Source organism: Diceros bicornis, chromosome 6, assembly GCF_020826845.1.
Source record: "Diceros bicornis minor isolate mBicDic1 chromosome 6, mDicBic1.mat.cur, whole genome shotgun sequence".
Classification (NCBI taxonomy): Eukaryota; Metazoa; Chordata; class Mammalia; order Perissodactyla; family Rhinocerotidae; genus Diceros; species Diceros bicornis.
Genome location: NC_080745.1, coordinates 50283195 through 50301060, shown reverse-complemented (window position 1 = coordinate 50301060; position 17866 = coordinate 50283195). Strand labels below are relative to the sequence as shown.

Sequence of the window (17866 nt, the reverse complement as noted above, 5' to 3'; positions counted from 1 at the left end):
TGTCTCTCAGTAGCAAGAACCTGATATAAACCTAATAATGCTATTTAGATACTTATTTCTAGTCTATACTCATTGCTCACCAAGCAAGATACAGTTATGATATCTCAATTATACATGATACATAAATAAGCCTTTAGAGGTTAATTTTAAAGGCATACAGTATACATGTCCTACTTTTAAAGGCATACATTTGTTGCATCAGGAATATAGATCTCTAGTCTCCCCTTTCCCCAAAAAATCTGTCTTAATATTATATAAATGAGTGCCTGTACCTCTGGAAAAAACAAGTAGTAACTGATATTGATGATAAATTCGATAGTATAAATAAAATTATACAACATGTGAGTGTCTATAAAAGCAATATTTTGATACTAATATATTGTTCCATTTACATGAATTTAAATATGTCTATGTAACTAAAGTAACAATTTAAATATGAGTGGACATTGGCTCATACCATTTATAAATATGTATATTCAATCTGGCTAAAATTTTGCTTTCTCTCCTCGTTGTATTATGACTGATTTAATATAGAGTTAGAGAATTCTGTATCCTTTATAGGAGATGGCAAAGATAAAGAAATCTGCTGGGGAATAGATAGTAAAGAGAGGAAGGATGTAGAGTCACATGGTTTGGATATTACATTTCCAAACCATCCTTTGTCAGCACACTTGTTTGTGTAAATCATGCTGTTGAGATTAAGGAGAAAGCTTAAGCTTTCTAAGCTAAATTTAGGCTGATTTTGATAAAAACTTCGTCTCTTCCACAACGAATTCAAGAGCCAATGTTAATTTAGTGATTATCCTACATGAAACGTGTATTTAGGATAAGTATTTAGATTAAAATGGAACATATTTTAGATGAGGCTTCTCAGTATTCCCTTGCATAAATACCTGTGAAACCACTGAATGGTCTTCTTGTAGCCCAGTCATTGTATGATGCTCTTTAATTGTGCTTTTTTTTTTTTTAATTATACAGAAGCCCAAGCCAGAGGAGAAAAAAATTCTATGGATTTCTTTTATTTCTCTTTAAAAATATATATCTTTTCAGTACCATGGGGGAAAAATATATTTGCTAATAACTTAGAATATCTACTATGTGGAATAGGTCAATAAAATTTACACTGGCATTTAGGCAGTAAACTACTAGAATCTGGCCACATTTGTGAAAAAGAAACAAAGGAAGCTTTCTAATCTTTTATTCTCTATGTATAGCATTATAGAGATGGCAAAAGATATTCAGATTAAATATCTAATTTTATCTCTTAATTGAAGTGGATGTTATTATTGCCATTTTCCAATGGGGTAAATTTTAAAGTGACATGCCCAAGGTTACACAGTGACAGGGCTAGAATAAACTTATTCTATTTAATGCAATATTTTTCTCAACAGCTGTTGTTTATGCAAGGAAGTGTGTGGGCACTGGAAATACAGGGACAAATAAAATTCTGTTCTATGATATGAAGAGCAGAAGGGCAAAAGGCCAAGAATTCTCTCTGTATTCAAGATAGCTTTTAGAAAATTTATTCTTCCAGATCCTGATTGCTTGAGATAAAAGACAATTGAAATTATTATATCATCAGCTGCATTATAAAGTTAAAGTAAGTTGCATTGTGACCAGAGAAATATGAGCATATTTCATATAGCCAGCTAGATGGATGGATGGATGAATAGATAAATAGATATAAATATACAAACTATGAATCTCTGAAATATCAAGTTGAGTCATAGAAGACATAATGTAACTTCATGTTGACTACGCTTCTTGATACTTTTATGCTGTCATTCATAGCATTTCTATGAACATAGTGATTATATATGAATATCTTAGTGTTTATGTGATTACAATTTTTTTAATAAATGGATAGGTGGTATGTTAGAAAACACATTGTCCACTTTCCTTAGAACTTGGTGCATGTGTACGTGGCTGAAATGTGTAAAGGAGGATGCGAGTTTTAAAATACACTTCTTTCCTTCACGTTGTTCTAAGATAAGAGGTTGCAGAGCAGGCTTTTCTTTGTATTATCAAACTGAAATACCAAACATGTAAATGGGAAAATGGTTACTGATTTTTATCCCCACCTGACAGAATAATGAGAAATCATTTTTTTCGAATGGAAATTTATTTTTGAAACATTGTGTTGTGAGTAACAAAGCATTTTAACTTAAACTTTCTAATTCATATTCTTCATATAGTAACATAGTATTTGTTAAGGAAAAACAGGTGTTTCGATAAAGAAATTGGAAAAGCAGTGAATGTGTTGATAATTTTCCCAACTATAGACAACGTTCAAGTCTTCCATATATGTGCTTAACTTACCAGAAATTTAAAGTAGATTTCAATGAAAAACATACCAATCTAAAAAGTAAAGATTGTTGTTATAAAGATCGAGGTCAACAGATGCAAAAACAAGAGAAAAAAAGGTCAAACAAAGGAGTTCGTGTTACCATTTGAGATGCTGGAGAAATTATCAATAAAAAATAGAAGTCCTCAATATAATTTTGAACCTACCCCTCAGCCTTATCGCTGTGTTATTTGCAGGCACTAGTGGGCAACTGCCCTGAGAATAGATTATTAGCACTTTCTGCCTATATTACTAATTAATTGAAATGTGTATATAAGCCCCATTTATGGTATAAAGTGAAGAAAGTGAAGCAGAACAAGAGAAAAAGTCTCAAAAAATAAAAGAAACTGTTTTCCCTTAAGAATCAATATTCAAATTTTTTCTGGCTCTATGATACGTAAATGCAATTAACAATATTTTAACAGAAGCTATCAAGTCCCATTTGGAAGAACCACTTAGGATAAATAACATGTTTTAACATCCCTGTTAACAATGTAGACTAATAACATGAAAGACATATCACATATAAAATTCAAGGCAAATGTTTTTTTCTGGATTTAAAAAGATATTTTTGGCCAACCTACAGTTATAAATTCTACAACTCTCAGAGTCTGTAATTAATGAAAAAGAGAAGTCTGGAGAGAGAGATCAGCATTTGTGATATGATGGTCATTGAGTCACAAATGTCCTGTGTCACCTTAACTATATTTTTTCATTCTCTTTCCCCTTGCCCATGAAGCATGCCCAAGAGACCTTTTCCTGAAATCAACATGTTTAGCAATATTATAGTCATATCGGTCGGTTCTCATCTTAATCAGCCAAGATCGACATTTCTTCTACTTGATTGAAAGCTGGTGCTGATTATGAACAACAACAAAAAACTTGCTATGCCTACCTAGTAAAAATAACGACCAATTTCTTTATAAACGTTTACAAAGAAACATCATTTATATGAAGTATTCTTAATTAAACATTCTTGGATATCTCCCCCGGGTTCCACAATTTTAATCCTGAGTCAGAGTTGTATAGAATAATGAAAGTCCTATCTAGGTAACTAGTCAATCGGTCCGGATTTATGTGGTTAGTTAGTGATATTTTTGCCGCCGTGTATACTTTACCTCAAAATATACTAACTAAATATTTGATTTGGTTCCTCTGTGCAAATAGTGCTTATCTTTGTACTATCTCCATTAACTTAGGGACAGATTAACTTCAGGATTGTTTTTACTGAAATGATCAACTCGAAATTGCTAAAATACATCTAAGTACCTTATAATATTTTGCATATTTCCTTGTAAAAATTGAACTTTAAAATGCAGTGACATCTCATCCATCAGAGCATTAGTCTTCTGCCAACTTCAGGTTTCTAGAACAGTGCTCAGATCCCAATAGTGATCAATAAAATCTGAGAATCACAAAGATTTTGCTGGAATCCACGTTTCTGATTCCTATCTCAGGTTTAATGATTTTTCAATAACAACAAGCAAAACAAACAAACAAAGACACAAACTTTCTCATCAGGAGATTAGAAGTAAACTGGAAGATAAATTTTAAAGAGAGGCACAGTGACAAAATTAGTTAAACATCACAGTCAGAAATTGGAGAAAGAAAAGAATACATAAAGTTGTATGCAGAGATAATAGCATGGGATGCTAGTTGAGATGACCCTGGGACATCAGGAAAATGTTAAACGACATTTAGTGATCTCTGATTGAGCAAGTAGGAAAATATAACATGCTTAATCTAGCTTCTATCCAAAATATTTTATACTAAATACAATTGCTTTGGTGCTTCCAGGAGTAAGTCCTGGAGTTCAATGGTATAGATAATTACTTCCCAAAATTTAATATGCATACAAACCACCTTGGGATCTTGTGACAATGTGGATTCTTGTTTAGTAGACCTGGGGATATGGGCAAGATTCTGTCTTTCTAACAAGCTCCCAGCTAATGTTGATAGTTTTCCTAGGAAGGGTATAGAACGTATAAATTTCCAATAATGTCAGATAAATGAGATGTTGCTGTATTTGATCTCAAATACTTTTTGAGATCTGAAATTAAAACATACTACTCATAAAAGTTGGCAAGTCTATGTTACATACAATTCATTCACTTCAGAAAGAAGGAAATAGCATTATAACAAACTATTTTAAAAATATGAAATGTGAAAGGGTAATAAATGATAGCAGTGCATTATTCAATCTTTCAACCATAAATAAGCATGCATGAGAAAATTTTATTGAAATCCTAGCTTGGTCAATACTGTGAAAAATTCGAGGTGAGCTTTATCTACATCATACTAAATCATATTCAATAAAATTCTGAATTCTCTTAAATTATATTGTTTCATCCTTTTTACATCTGAAGAGTATGCAACACACAAGGCAAGTTTTGGGGATTTTTTTTTGAAAGGATATTTTGTTTTTGTTTCTGTTCATGAAGAAACACTGTGCTTTGTTCAATGGTGAAAACTGAAGACTGTGTTCTTTGATTAAAAAAAATGCCCAGGTGATCATTTTCTAGTGCTGCACTTTATGCACATAAATATTATGTGCATTAAAATATTCTATGAATAAACTGGAGCTGGGAGAAGTGAAATACTATAATACATTTGAAGCTATGGATTTATAGCCTATATAGGCATTTCACGTATTATATAAATTCTTGACCCTGCCAAATTCCTTTATACTGAGTTCATAAAATATTCATGTCCAGTGAGATTAATGTGAGACTTCTCTGATCTGACTACGTCTTCCATACTGAAATTGTGGTTCTAGATGCATTATTGCCTATTTGAACCTTTCCCACTTCAATAAGCTTTCGCTGAAGGTGAGATTTCTGTGATGCTCCAAATAATTATTTAACTTCAAATGGCTAAACTAAATTATCTACTATGTTTTGTATGGATAGAGTGTGTAGGGGGGACACAAGGGAAATTGTAAGTGATGTTTATAAAAGAGATATGACTTCAAGTGCTCCTTAAAAGGTCAACATATACATATGTAAAAATTTGGGAAACTCTATATTGGACAATGAAGAAAATAGGCTCATGATTCTAAATAATTTACAGAAGATTCCCACATTTACTATCACTTGGTTATTCTTTCATTTAAAAAATCATGATGGTAGGGACAGCAACTATATAAACCCGTTACCTGTAAAATTCTCTAATATAAATTTTTCCCATTTTTTTATGAAAGTAAAATTACATGTACCAAAAAAAGTTCTGTGAAGCTAGAGATGAAGAGTAAACTGTGTTAATCAACAAAATATAAATCATTACTTAGTAAATTACTTCTTGTTTATTAAAATGAAAAAAAATTCAAGACCCAACGAAACAGCTAAACGTGTAAATATGTTATTTAGTGAATTGAGAGTCCGTCCCAAAAGATTTTCTGGGAAGAACAATTAATTGATACAAATGTGAGTGCAAATCTGTTTCTTTTTAAACTTTAAAGCACGTTGTTCAAAGTTTTAGCTTGTGTGCATGATATAAATTCCATACATTGTTTTTTCAGTGACAATAAAAAGTGCAGTTTATTAAAAACTGAAGTAAAAATTAAAATAACTTTTTAAAAAATCAGTCACAGTTTTGTCATTGGTATATGGAGGTTGTTCCAGGGACCCATCCAAAGCTCCTCCTCATCGGACTGCGTGTGGTCACTATGGAATTCCAAAGCCTCCTTGATGTTCTTACTGTCAGCCATGGACTCCTGTTCCACTGTACTTTTCAGCCTGTTACCCAATGGCTTCACTGCTGTACTGTCAGTCCCCACAGGGCAAGGGGCAAATGTCACCAGAGTTGGTCTTGCGTTCATTTTCTCAGTAGAAAATGGCCCCTTCGATAATGTGTTCAGGGGAACATTCTCTTCATGTGTCACTGCCAACTTGTCTAGTTTCTTAAAGTGCCTCCCCAGTCGGACAGGGGAAGCAACTTTTAAGTTATCGGTGAGGCAGGCACGGCGGGTTCTCACCACAGAACCATTCTGTGCAATATATACATTGCCATTGATATTACTATGGATATGAGGGTTGTGAAGACGGTTTCTCTGACATTCAGGAGCACTGTCCTCTCCAGTTGAGCTGGTTTCATACTCTCGATCAACAACCAACTTGATCATTCTTTTTCTTGCCCACTGTCAAAATAAAAAAACAATATGGGAGTCATTATCAAAAGAATTAAAAGGGCAAAAATTACAATGCCTATGAAATTCAAAACCTTTGATAGAAAGCTATCAAAGGTAAATAACTCAAGAGAGGAAGAAGGAAACAACTACATCAGTTTTTTCTCCACCAATTCTTCATTGGTTTTAGACTTTAATAACTTCTGAAGAGAGTGCTGCTGACTCAGGAAGTAGACATTTCAGGAAGTACTTGTATTCTTTTAGATCAAGTTACTGCTACATATGAAAAAAAAAGGATATTATTTATATTGAACTAAAGATCTGATCCATTGTTTGACAGTTGTATACTCTTCAGGAAAGTTAAACTGAAAGGAACGCCCAGCATTAGTGTATTCTGTTCATAGTAATACTTACATTCCCAATATTTTAAAAATATTTTTAAACCCACATTACTCTAGTTTCTAATTAATCCTCCATTGTTAACCAAACTTTTTGTATAATTTAATGCATTTATTCACTTGGAATATCCTGGTTTTCTGGGTCACCCCACTTAAATATGTTAACTTTAAAAGACTCTTCTCATCCCGCATAATTTATTTAGTAATACACAAAATTAAAAACTAAATTATTGTAAACTTTCCTTTAGTAAGCAACTGGAACACAACGGACATTTTCACAAATTTTTTTCTTTCACCATCCACATCAGAAATGGCAAAGAGCAGAGGTTAAACAATTCTAAGTTATTTTTAAGATAGTATTGCATTTTAGAGATATGTGAACTACCAATGCGTTGCACTAAGTAGGCCATGCTTTTTGATTTCCAGATATATCTTTCAAAATTATTATGTTTACTTACCCAGAAAAAAAATTTATAACTGTTACAGGTTCAATTTTTTTCTAAATCCACTGGAACTCATATTCACAACAGAAAAGAAATGGTATAATTTTTAATTTTTAAAAATTTATTTCATTTAACCCTTAAGATTTGAGAGTGCCAGCTACAAACTACTTGAACATATTCAGGATATTTGTGCTAATACCTCTGCTAGCTGAAATGTACATATATGCAAAAGTAGACTTTTAGAGATCTCATTTGCTGCAGCTTGTCCTAAGGATCTATTTTGTGAAGATGATATAAAAACCACAATATAAATTCATATAATCCATTCTAATAGGCAAGGCATCATTGGTAACACACAATGCGACACTGCATTAAAAAATCCCACTAGAAAATATTAAATATTGATTAACTGCATGTCTTCTAAATTACTAATATAAGAAAGATTAGTCAGCTTTATCCTAATACATTCTAATACACAAATTCATTTGGATAGCATATATATTCACTTTTCTGGCATGCTTTCTAATCTTAGTTCAAAATCATGATCAATTCCATCCCCTTCAAGTGTCATTTCAGAGAACACACAGAAGACACTGCACACGAGAGCACTCATCACGCAAAACTCCCACCTACTGTGATCTCTTTTATAGTGCTGTATTGTAACTTTCCGAGTTTGCTCCTGGAGACTTCCTTTGGTTTGCATTCTTGCTTGCGTCATACTCTGGCACCTGAAAGCCCCATGGACCTCCAGACTGACTTTCGCTACTACTGCTACTACTGCCTGATTCTGATTCTTCCTCACTTTCCACACCTCCTTCCACTGAAGCTGATTCTGCACTGCCCTCCTCAGTGACGTCTTGAGATTCAAGGTCTGCGAGTTCTTCCATAGGGGCCAGCTCACTTTCATCTTCTTCTGCTGGGTGTTCTTCTTCTTCGTTCACCTTGGGTTCTTCTTCTGGTTCTTCAAGTGGCTCCGTTTTTCTACCTTTGACTTCCTCGACCTCTTCAGCAACAGGCCTTCTTCTTGCAAGAAAAATGTTTTTCCTTGCCTTTTCTCCTTCTGACTCTGTGGACTCTGATTCTTCTGATTCAGGAGTAGAACTTTCCTCCTCCTCAGAGGGTGTCTCTGACTCAGACTCCTCTTCTGTCGTCTCAGACTCACTGAACTCGGATTCTTCTTCACTGTATTCAGTGTAGTCGCTTGAGGATTCCTCCTCTGATTCTACAGTACTTTCTGTAGCTTCTTCTTGGTCCAGAGTTAGTTTCAAGTAATCTTTATCTTCCTCCTCAGGGCGTCTCTGCCACTCTTCCCCCTCAAGGTCAATGATGCCTCTTCTATCAGCTAGTCCTCTAACTTTCTTAAAAATCATTGGGAATATTCTGGCTCTCTTCCATGTTGTGTACGTAGGCTCAGCTACTGGTGGCTTTTCAATGGTGACAACTACTTCTTCTTCCTGGCTAGGCTCTCTAATTTCAACTTTTGGTTTTTTAATTTTCTTTGCCTTTTCCTGAAAATCACGAAAATGCAATTGCAGTGTCAGCTGGAAGATGGTTATAATGTGACCTTGTCCCACATAAGTTAAGCATGAATGAATCTGCAGAGATATAGCTTCATGCAAGTTATATACCTGGTTTCAGAGAACAATCACACAATTCTCTACTATTTATTCCCACTGCATATACACAGAAGGTGATCAAGAAAAAGTAAATTATTTTATTTTGGCTTGTATTTTATAATATCAAAATCCAATGCTTTCTCATTTTTTTTTCTTATTCAAAATTTGTTTTGCATCTTAGATCAAAGAAGAAAGAAATAATCATTACCTCTTCTCTCTGGAAGTCCCATTTCTGGACTTTGATTAATAGTTCTATGTATTTTTTTTAAACAGTTTTATTTATTTATTTGTGAGGAAGATCAGCCCTGAGATAACATCCATGCTAATCTTCCTCTTTTTGCTGAGGAAGACCGGCTCTGAGCTAACATCTATTGCCAATCCTCCTCCTTTTCTTTTTCCCCAAAGCGCCAGTAGATAGTTGTATGTCATAGCTGCACATCCTTCTAGTTGCTGTAGGTGGGACGTGGCCTCAGCATGGCTGGAGAAGGGGCATGTCGGTGCACGCCCAGGATCCGAAACCGGGCCACCAGTAGCAGAGTGCACACACTTAACCGCTAAGCCATGGGGCCGGCCCAGTTCTATGTATTTTTTAACAAAATTTTAAACAATCAGGAAATTATGATAGTTTATCTGAATAGCTTATGTGAAATTTCACTATTTTCTTAATTTTGAATAGGGCAAAGCACAGTGACATTTATTTGTTTTTGGTTTCTTTTTTTTTTTTTTTTTTGGATAAATGTTCCTAGCAAATATTGCAGCAAAGTATAAGAAATTGATATAAATCACTTACGCTAATTTAAACATAAATGACATTATTCCATTAAAAATATTGGTGGTAATATTTTATTTTTCTCTTGATAATTGAAAGATGGAGACTATACTTTTTCATGATTTTTAGGTCTGAAATAAAAGTAACCATTGTTTTGTGAAATACTTTTTAATGTTTTTTATTATAATGTTACCTTCATGGAGTAACATTTAGGATTTTAAAAAATATAAATTGTATTGTGGCTTTATTCCGGGTGTTTAACATGTTATAGAGGAAAATAAATTAAACATATAAAACAAAAATTAATTTTCTCTTGTAGACAAGGCAATGAAATGGTCAGCATTGTTAAATGTCTATGGAAAATGTACTAAATGAAGAGGATTTCTGATTTTTGAAATATTTTGTAGCCTGCTATTCAAATACAGTTAAAAAATATTGTCCTTGGAATATTAACCTACACAAGAAAATTACAGTAATTACCTCTTCCTCTTCATATTCCTCCTCAGCTTCACCCACCACCTCACCGTATTCTTCTGGTCCAACCGGTGGTAACAAACGACGGCGACTTCCATATTGAGGCATTTCATACCTGTAACAGAAACTTACAACTTTAAACATTTTTTCACATGGTCTGTGTAACCATGACTGATCTCTGTTTTCTTCTCTTTCTTCATCATTCAGTCAACAGATATTTATACAGCACCTATTGGGCTCCCTGTAAACTAGTTACAAAAACCATAAGGTAAGAACTACAACCTGATGACCAATGATTTTTGTCATAATGGTACCCTAGAATAACAATAACAAGAGTCGAGTTAGTTCAGATTTAAGTTTTGGGAGAGGGTAGAGGGAAAGAAAGGCATGTTGTTGCTTAATGAATTGAAGAATTTAGGGCACAAAATAGATTCTTTCTAAAAGTATAATGGCTTGTTCAGAACATAAAGTCTCCATCTTTTTAGTAAAGATCGGCTTCAGACATGATCTGTAATGGTCTTTACATTCTTTTACTGTGTTTTTAGAAAGCGGTTAACTTACGTGTGTAGAAGTGACCTTTGAAATGCTTATTAATGGATTCTAAAGTATGTTTTCTTCTTAATTTCTCTTGGGCAAATCTTAAAGCTGATTGGTTAGATAAAATGTTAAACATCTCATATGAAAGAAATGGTGAATTCAGGAATTGAGCAAATATGTGTGACTTGTATTTCTCATTTAAATAATTTTGAATAATTTTTGTGCATTTTTAGAGTTGTAGTCAATATCAATATAGAACATCAAAACAGAACTCAATATAGAAAAATGGTTAAGACTTGAATAAAACTAAAACTAGATACATAACTCATTTTCAAAGATGAAACTGATGAAATGACATTTATAAAACAAATGCTAGTAATAATAATTTACTAACTCCTTATTTCATAAAAATATTAAGATACTGAATAAAAAATCTAAAGATGTACCCATGTTCATAACTGTAATAATCTTGTCCATATTCCTGGCCAGGATCAATTCCAGACTCCATGGATAACTCCTATTGTTCAAAAAGAGAAATTGCATTTGAAAAGATATTCTGATCACATTTCAGCTCAACGTCAGATTTCCAGACCTAGAATTCGATGACTCTCAAGACACTCCTGCTAAAATAACTTTAATTACAAATGTTAAACATATTCAAATATTTTTTTTTGGCTGTAATTATTTTACATGAAATAAAGTTATGTTATTAGAACTGAGTGGGTAAAAAAAGTAAATTTTTTCTAATGGTAAATCTGTTAAAGATTACAGATGAGCATATCGCTTGTTCTTCGATAACTTTTAAAACTACCAGTAGGCAGTTAATATTTCACTCTATTTTAACTTATACTATTAACAGACTTTAGCCCTAGGGAAAATTATAAGCTTATTTTCAGCATTGTTTCATCTTCCTGATAAGAGTTTTCTAATACCCAGAGTTCTTCTATTCATCAAAAACTATTCTCATGAAAGGATCTGATAATAAACATTTATCATTAATGAAAAATTATGTTATTGTGTGATATCTCCCAAGGATGTTTATGTTTTAAAACATACTGCTAATTCTGGATTTTAATTCCTTTTTTAAAAAAAGAAATTTGTCAGAATAGAGGCCTTTCAAGGTTTCCAGTTCTAAATTCTAGACAATATTGATTTTTGTCACTCTACTCTTATAGAAAGGTATTTTTCCTGAGACATATATATGAAACTGGTTTTAAATAACTATTAAATTTAATTTCCTTACATTTCTCTTTTTTAATTCTATTTTAACATTTAAGTAGGTCGAACTGCAAAGGTTAACCAAATTAATTTTGCAATGATGTAAGAAAAGGGAAGGAGGGAGAGGTATAGGAATCCACAGGAAAATGGGTGGGTATTTATTTGTAATATCATCTATTATTTATAAAAATTAATTATGCTGATCCAGGTATAGTAATGAGTCAGGAAAAAAAAATTTTTTTGAGAGCACAAATATATCATTTAAAAAGTGTGTAAATTCACAGCCTGCATGATGGATATGGACAATGACCCTCACTTGTACTTTGGCAAAAATCATTTTCAAAAAATTGAATTACTATGGTTGCCAAAATTTTAATCACAGAATGCTATCAATGATCTGGATTTTGATTTCTCTTGAAAAATAAAAAGATGGCAACACTGGGCTTATATTTTTACATGTTATGAATTTAGTTGGTGGTACTACTCCTTACAGCAATCATGTTCTCTCTGGGTTACTACTGTGTCCTCAAATATATTGTTTTACATCTATACCCATAGTCACAATAGAATCTCCCATCTGCTCTTTATTATTTATTTATTTATTTACTTATTTATTTTTTGTGAGGAAGATCAGCCCTGAGCTAACATCCGATGCCAATCCTCCTCTTTTTTTTGCTGAAGAAGTTTGGCCCTGGGCTAACATCTGTGGCCATCTTCCTCTACTTTATATGGGATGCCACCACAGCGTGGCTTGACAAGTGCTGCGTCAGTATGCACCCAGGATCTGAACCCACGATCCCTGGGCCCCTGAAGCGGACCGCGAGCACCCAACCACTGGTGCCACCAGGCTGGCCCCGTCACCTGCTCTTTTTTCACATCTAATAAACTCCATTCCTTACATTACTTTTCTTGATGTTTATTTAAGTTTGCAAACCCTATACTCTACTAATGTACTATCTAATGACCTTACAGCTTACAAATACTTTGCAAACCAACTGCAGAGGAATCCGATTTCGATGTTAAAACTGCTTCAGTTTACCCACTATAATAGCTAAAATTAAAAAAAAAAAAAAATCAGCAATACCATGTTTTGGCAGGGACATGGAGCAGCTGGAACTCACACACTTCAGGAGAGATTATAAAATAGCAAAATCCTTTGGAAAATGTTTGGCAATAATACCAAAGTCAAATACATGCATATCTTTTCACAGAAATTCAGTATAGTTAGGTTTATATGCCCAACATAAACGTACAATTGTGCACCAAAATGCATCATTAACAAAATGATTGGTTCCAAAATTGGAACCAATGCAAAAGTCCATGAGTAATGCAGTAGTCCACACTACTACATCGCACAACAGAGATGACTCTCTCAAACAGAATGATGAGCAAAAGAAGTCAGGTACAAACGAAACATATCATTCTATATTATTTTATTTATATAAACTTCAAAAACAGATGAACATATGTGTTAGAAGCCAGGTGAAAAGTTTTCAATTAGCAATAATCATGCCTTGCATAAATCTCCTTGGTTATGGTATTGCCACTATGCAAAAGATGCCTACATTTAGAAAGAAGAAAATCCTGCCATATGCAACAACATGGAGGGAACTTGAAGGCATTATGCTAAGTGAAAAAAGTCAGACAGAGAAAGACAAATACTGCATGGTATCACTTACATGTGGAATCTAAAAAATATAAAAATAAAAAGTCAGACTCACAGAAACAGAGAGTAGAAAGTGGTTGCCAGGGGCTGAGGCCTGGGGGAAATAGGGAGAGGTTGGTAAAAGGGTACAAACTTTAGCTATAAGATGAATAAGGCCTGAGGATCTAATGTATAACGTGTGACTACAGTTAATAACACTGTACTCTATAATTGAAATTTGCTAAGAGAGTAGAACTTAAAATGTTCTCACCAAAAGAAAAAAGATAAATATGTGAGGTGATGGATGTGTTAATTAACTAGATGGGAGGAATCCTTTCACAATATATACATATATCAAATCATCCCACTGCATACTTTAAATATCTTACAATTTTATTTGTTAATTATACCTCAATAAAGCTGAAATTTAAATATATATATATATGTTGCATTAAAATATTTACCTTGGGGGCTGGCCCTATAGCGTAGCAGTTAAGTGCACATGCTCCGCTGCTGGCAGCCTGGGGTTCATATTCTGGGCACGCACCGGCGCACCATTTGTCAGGCCACGCTGTGGCGTCATCCCACATAAAGTGGAGGAAGATCGGCACGGATGTTAGCTCAGGGCCAGTCTTCCTCAGCAAAAAGAGGAGGATTGGCATGGATGTTAGCTCAGGGTTGATCTTCATCACAAAAAAAATATGTATATATATATTTATCTTGGGGAAAAAAAGAAGCCAGATGAGCGGTTAGGAACAGGAGAAATAATATCCAAGTGTTGACATGGAAAGGCGTCTGGAGAGATAGTGTGCACCCTGTAAAAGTTCATCTAGCTGCACAGTGTGATTTGTACACTTTAATATTTGTAGTTTTATTTCAACAAAAAATGTTCATTATAGGAAAGGGAGTGGGAAATGAGGTCAAGACAGACCAATAAGACATTGGGACAAAGTTGAAGTCTCAATTTAAGTTATTCAAACTAAACACTTTAAAATATATATGTTTCATATTGGTAGGCTTAAACTTTTGAGGCATCTAAACCCCAAAGTAATTATACTGGCTTAAATGAAGCCAAGAGGTCTCAGAACTAATACTTCTAAACTGCTTGGCCAATGCATATTTAATCTAATACATGTGGAGACTGAGAAAAGACTGCCAACCAATTTTGAAGTTGAAAACTAAATGTCCGTCAATGGAAGAATGGATAAAGAAAATGTGGTCTATACATACAATGGGATATTATTCAGCCTTAAAAAAGAAGAAGGAAGTCCCGCCATTTACAACAACATGGATGAACCTTGACAAGATTACGCTAAGTGAAATAAGCCAATCACAGAAGGACAAATCATGCTGCATGATTCCACTTATATGAAGTATCTAAAATAGTCAATCTCATAGAAGCAGAAAGTAGAGTGATAGTTGCCAGGGGGTGGAGAGAGGGGGAAGCAAGATGAAAAAGTTCTAGAGGTCTGCCGTAAAACATTGTGCTTACAGTTAACAATACTGTACTATACATTTAAAAATTTGTTAAGAGGGAAGATTTCAAGTTATGTGTTCTCACAACAATTAAAAACAAAAATGATTTTGAAGTGGAATTTTAACAAATTTCAGCAATAATAAAAAACAAATATTTACGGAAATACAGTGCAACTTAGTGGATTTCAGATTTTAAAAGTTAGAATCAAATAATTTTCTAACGGACACATGTATTTTTTCATAAATGGAGAATAAAGCTCAGCTCTTGCTAGCTACAACATATATATCTGGCATCAGACTTATATCAGATTTAAAAAATATGATAGAAGGATAGAAGCAACTGGGAAGGAACCTAGGAAACTTAATCCTTGATTCAAACATTCACTCTGTAGTCTGAGTTGGGTAAGGAGAGACAGGAGCTAGTAGAAGGGAACGATCTGAAGGATTCCTCTTGGATTATTCCACCGCCCATTACTGAACGGCAGAGCATCACCACTTCAGAAAAAAAAAAAAAAAATGGGGGGAAGGATGTGATAACCATTAAGATTCTTGAGTGAGCGTCAAGAGGTAGTATTGGAATTCTGGCCCTTGTTGCTGCTACACACAGTCCCTGTTGCCCTGAGCAGGTGATTCCTAGATTTAGAAAATCATGCTAAGTGGCTTACTAAAAAGTGATTTTATGGGCAGATCAAACCCTTAATGTTATTTTCAAAATTCATTTTTGCTGACCACACAGAGAAGACATAGAATTAACTTAGTATCTTATTAACCAAAGTATAAATATTTACCCTGATGCAAATAAAAACAACAATAACTACCATTTACTGATTTCTTCCTACTATGTTCCAGTTGCTGAGCTAGGAGCTGCTATGTTAAATATTACCGCCAACATTTTATAGAAGATGAAATTGATGCTCAGGAGGGTGCATGTCCTGACTAAGGTCTTGCATGTAGTAACTGGCATTGGATTTCAACTCTGAGTTATCTGACTCAATAGTCTAGGGAGAGGTCTCCATAGAAATTTTTGCTAAAAATTTATAAAAGTTGAATATTCCTGCCACTCAACCTCCCGATTTTAGGAAGTAAATTCTAACCACGAAATGCCTCCCTTTAGCAAAGTTAAGATTCTGTTGTTAAGAAAAAGGAATTTTTTTTTTAAATGGAGCTTATAAAATAATTAATTTGCCAAAGGAAAGAGATATTTAAAATTAACATTACTTTTTAATTATTTTTAAATTTAAGCAGTACATTAGTATAATAAAAAAATATAAATTATATGCATTTATTATATAACTTTGAATATCTTTTTCTCATTGCAGAAGAAAATGTTGCAGGCATTTGAAGTAGACACATGCCCAAAGGCAGTATTTTGAAGCACATGAAATGATTAAAGACTGTTTATCATAACCCAATTTCTACCTTTTGTTATTTCAGTATAGATGTCAGGATTCTTTCTTCAAACTTTTCCTAATCTAAATCTGATCTCAGGAACAGTTCTGATGAATCTAGATTCACTAAGAACAGTGACTGATCAGGTTCATGAATTGATTCACTCAAGGATAGCTTGTTTATAATAGCAGCAAAGTTCTTATTTGTCTCATTCCCAGAGAATAAAGCTAAAACTTTGGAATTTTAGCCACCAGCAAACAGTAGGGAGGAGATTTGCATGACTGTTTATTTATTTATTTATTTAAATTTAAAACCACCTTTTGTCTCTCTTGTAAAATTATGCCACATTGGCAGCCACCCACTCTGCCTACAGGTAAGATGGACTTTAAAGTCACACAAATTACTGTGAAGACTCAGGTTGAAAAGAGAAAGAAAATTGATACCTCTGGTTTAAGAAGAGAAGGCCTCAGTAGTTGTTGTTGCTGCCAAAGGAAATTAAAATAGAAAAAGATTTAGAAAATAATTCAGGTGGAAAAGATAGATTATGATTGAAAAGAGAGAAAAAAAAGGTGACAGTTTAAAACCGGTTACTTTGGGATTGTGATTTATTATTCATGTGATAGTTACCAACAGTTTTAAATAATACTTTGATTATTTATGCTGAAACATAAAACAATAAAGAATTAATTTGTTTTAATTGCATCATTGTTTTAATTAACATCAAAGTTAATAACCTTAGTAAATAAAAATCTATAAATAATTTTTTGGATTAAGATTCATAGCACAAAGAGTCATTCATGGTTCTAAAAGCACTTTAAGTGTTACACAATTCGTTTTAACAAGTTTAATCTTGTTTTAAATTGCCCCTCCTTTTTTCTCCCCAATCACATTAAATGTAATCAGGTTCATTAGGAAGAAGAGTAGAGCACACAAAATAATGATATAGTTGTAATATATTCAACATGATATTTAAGACATACTCCCCATTTTTCTTTTTATCAAATTATGGATTGCTTGCACTAAAGAATTAAGCACATTTTCAGAAAATTTTTGTGATGAAGGAAATTGTTCTTGCTCCAATTTTGCAGGGATCAGTTCCCACTGCCTCCCTATTTCCCCCACATTTATCTAAAGGAAACATAGTCTCTATTGGTCTGTTTCATGAGAAGGTATACTTTAACCAGATAGGAACAAGATACACAATTCAAATTTTGGATTGTCAACTCTTTGGGTGGAAGTAGTTATATAACATGAATATTAAAGTAAGCATTGGGAAGGTTGACAGAGAAGTTCTGGAAGATATTTCCACCAATGAACCAACTGTTTGAAATGGCCAATAGAACAACTATTTGACTGAAGGGATAGCTATTCCATGGTACAGCTATTAATGAGTTAGTCTAAGGTATTCATTTAAATGGGTGGGAAGTTTAACTT

General features: G+C 33.5%; 1 protein-coding gene and 1 pseudogene across 1 annotated transcript in view; both read right to left on the bottom strand.

Moving 5' to 3' along the window:
* Positions 1-5633: 5633 nt before the first annotated feature.
* Positions 5634-17866, bottom strand: part of PCDH15 (protocadherin related 15) — an 800695-nt gene continuing 788462 nt past the window's right edge. The window contains exons 32-35 of the mRNA XM_058543433.1: positions 16876-16914; positions 11151-11221; positions 10174-10282; positions 5634-6479 (exon numbers count right to left, since the gene is read on the bottom strand). Of these exons, the coding sequence (XP_058399416.1) occupies positions 5928-6479; positions 10174-10282; positions 11151-11221; positions 16876-16914 (771 nt within the window). The 3' untranslated portion in view covers positions 5634-5927. The remainder of the gene's footprint in view (positions 6480-10173; positions 10283-11150; positions 11222-16875; positions 16915-17866) is intronic.
* LOC131407740 (U4 spliceosomal RNA) lies at positions 13356-13481 on the bottom strand (annotated as a pseudogene).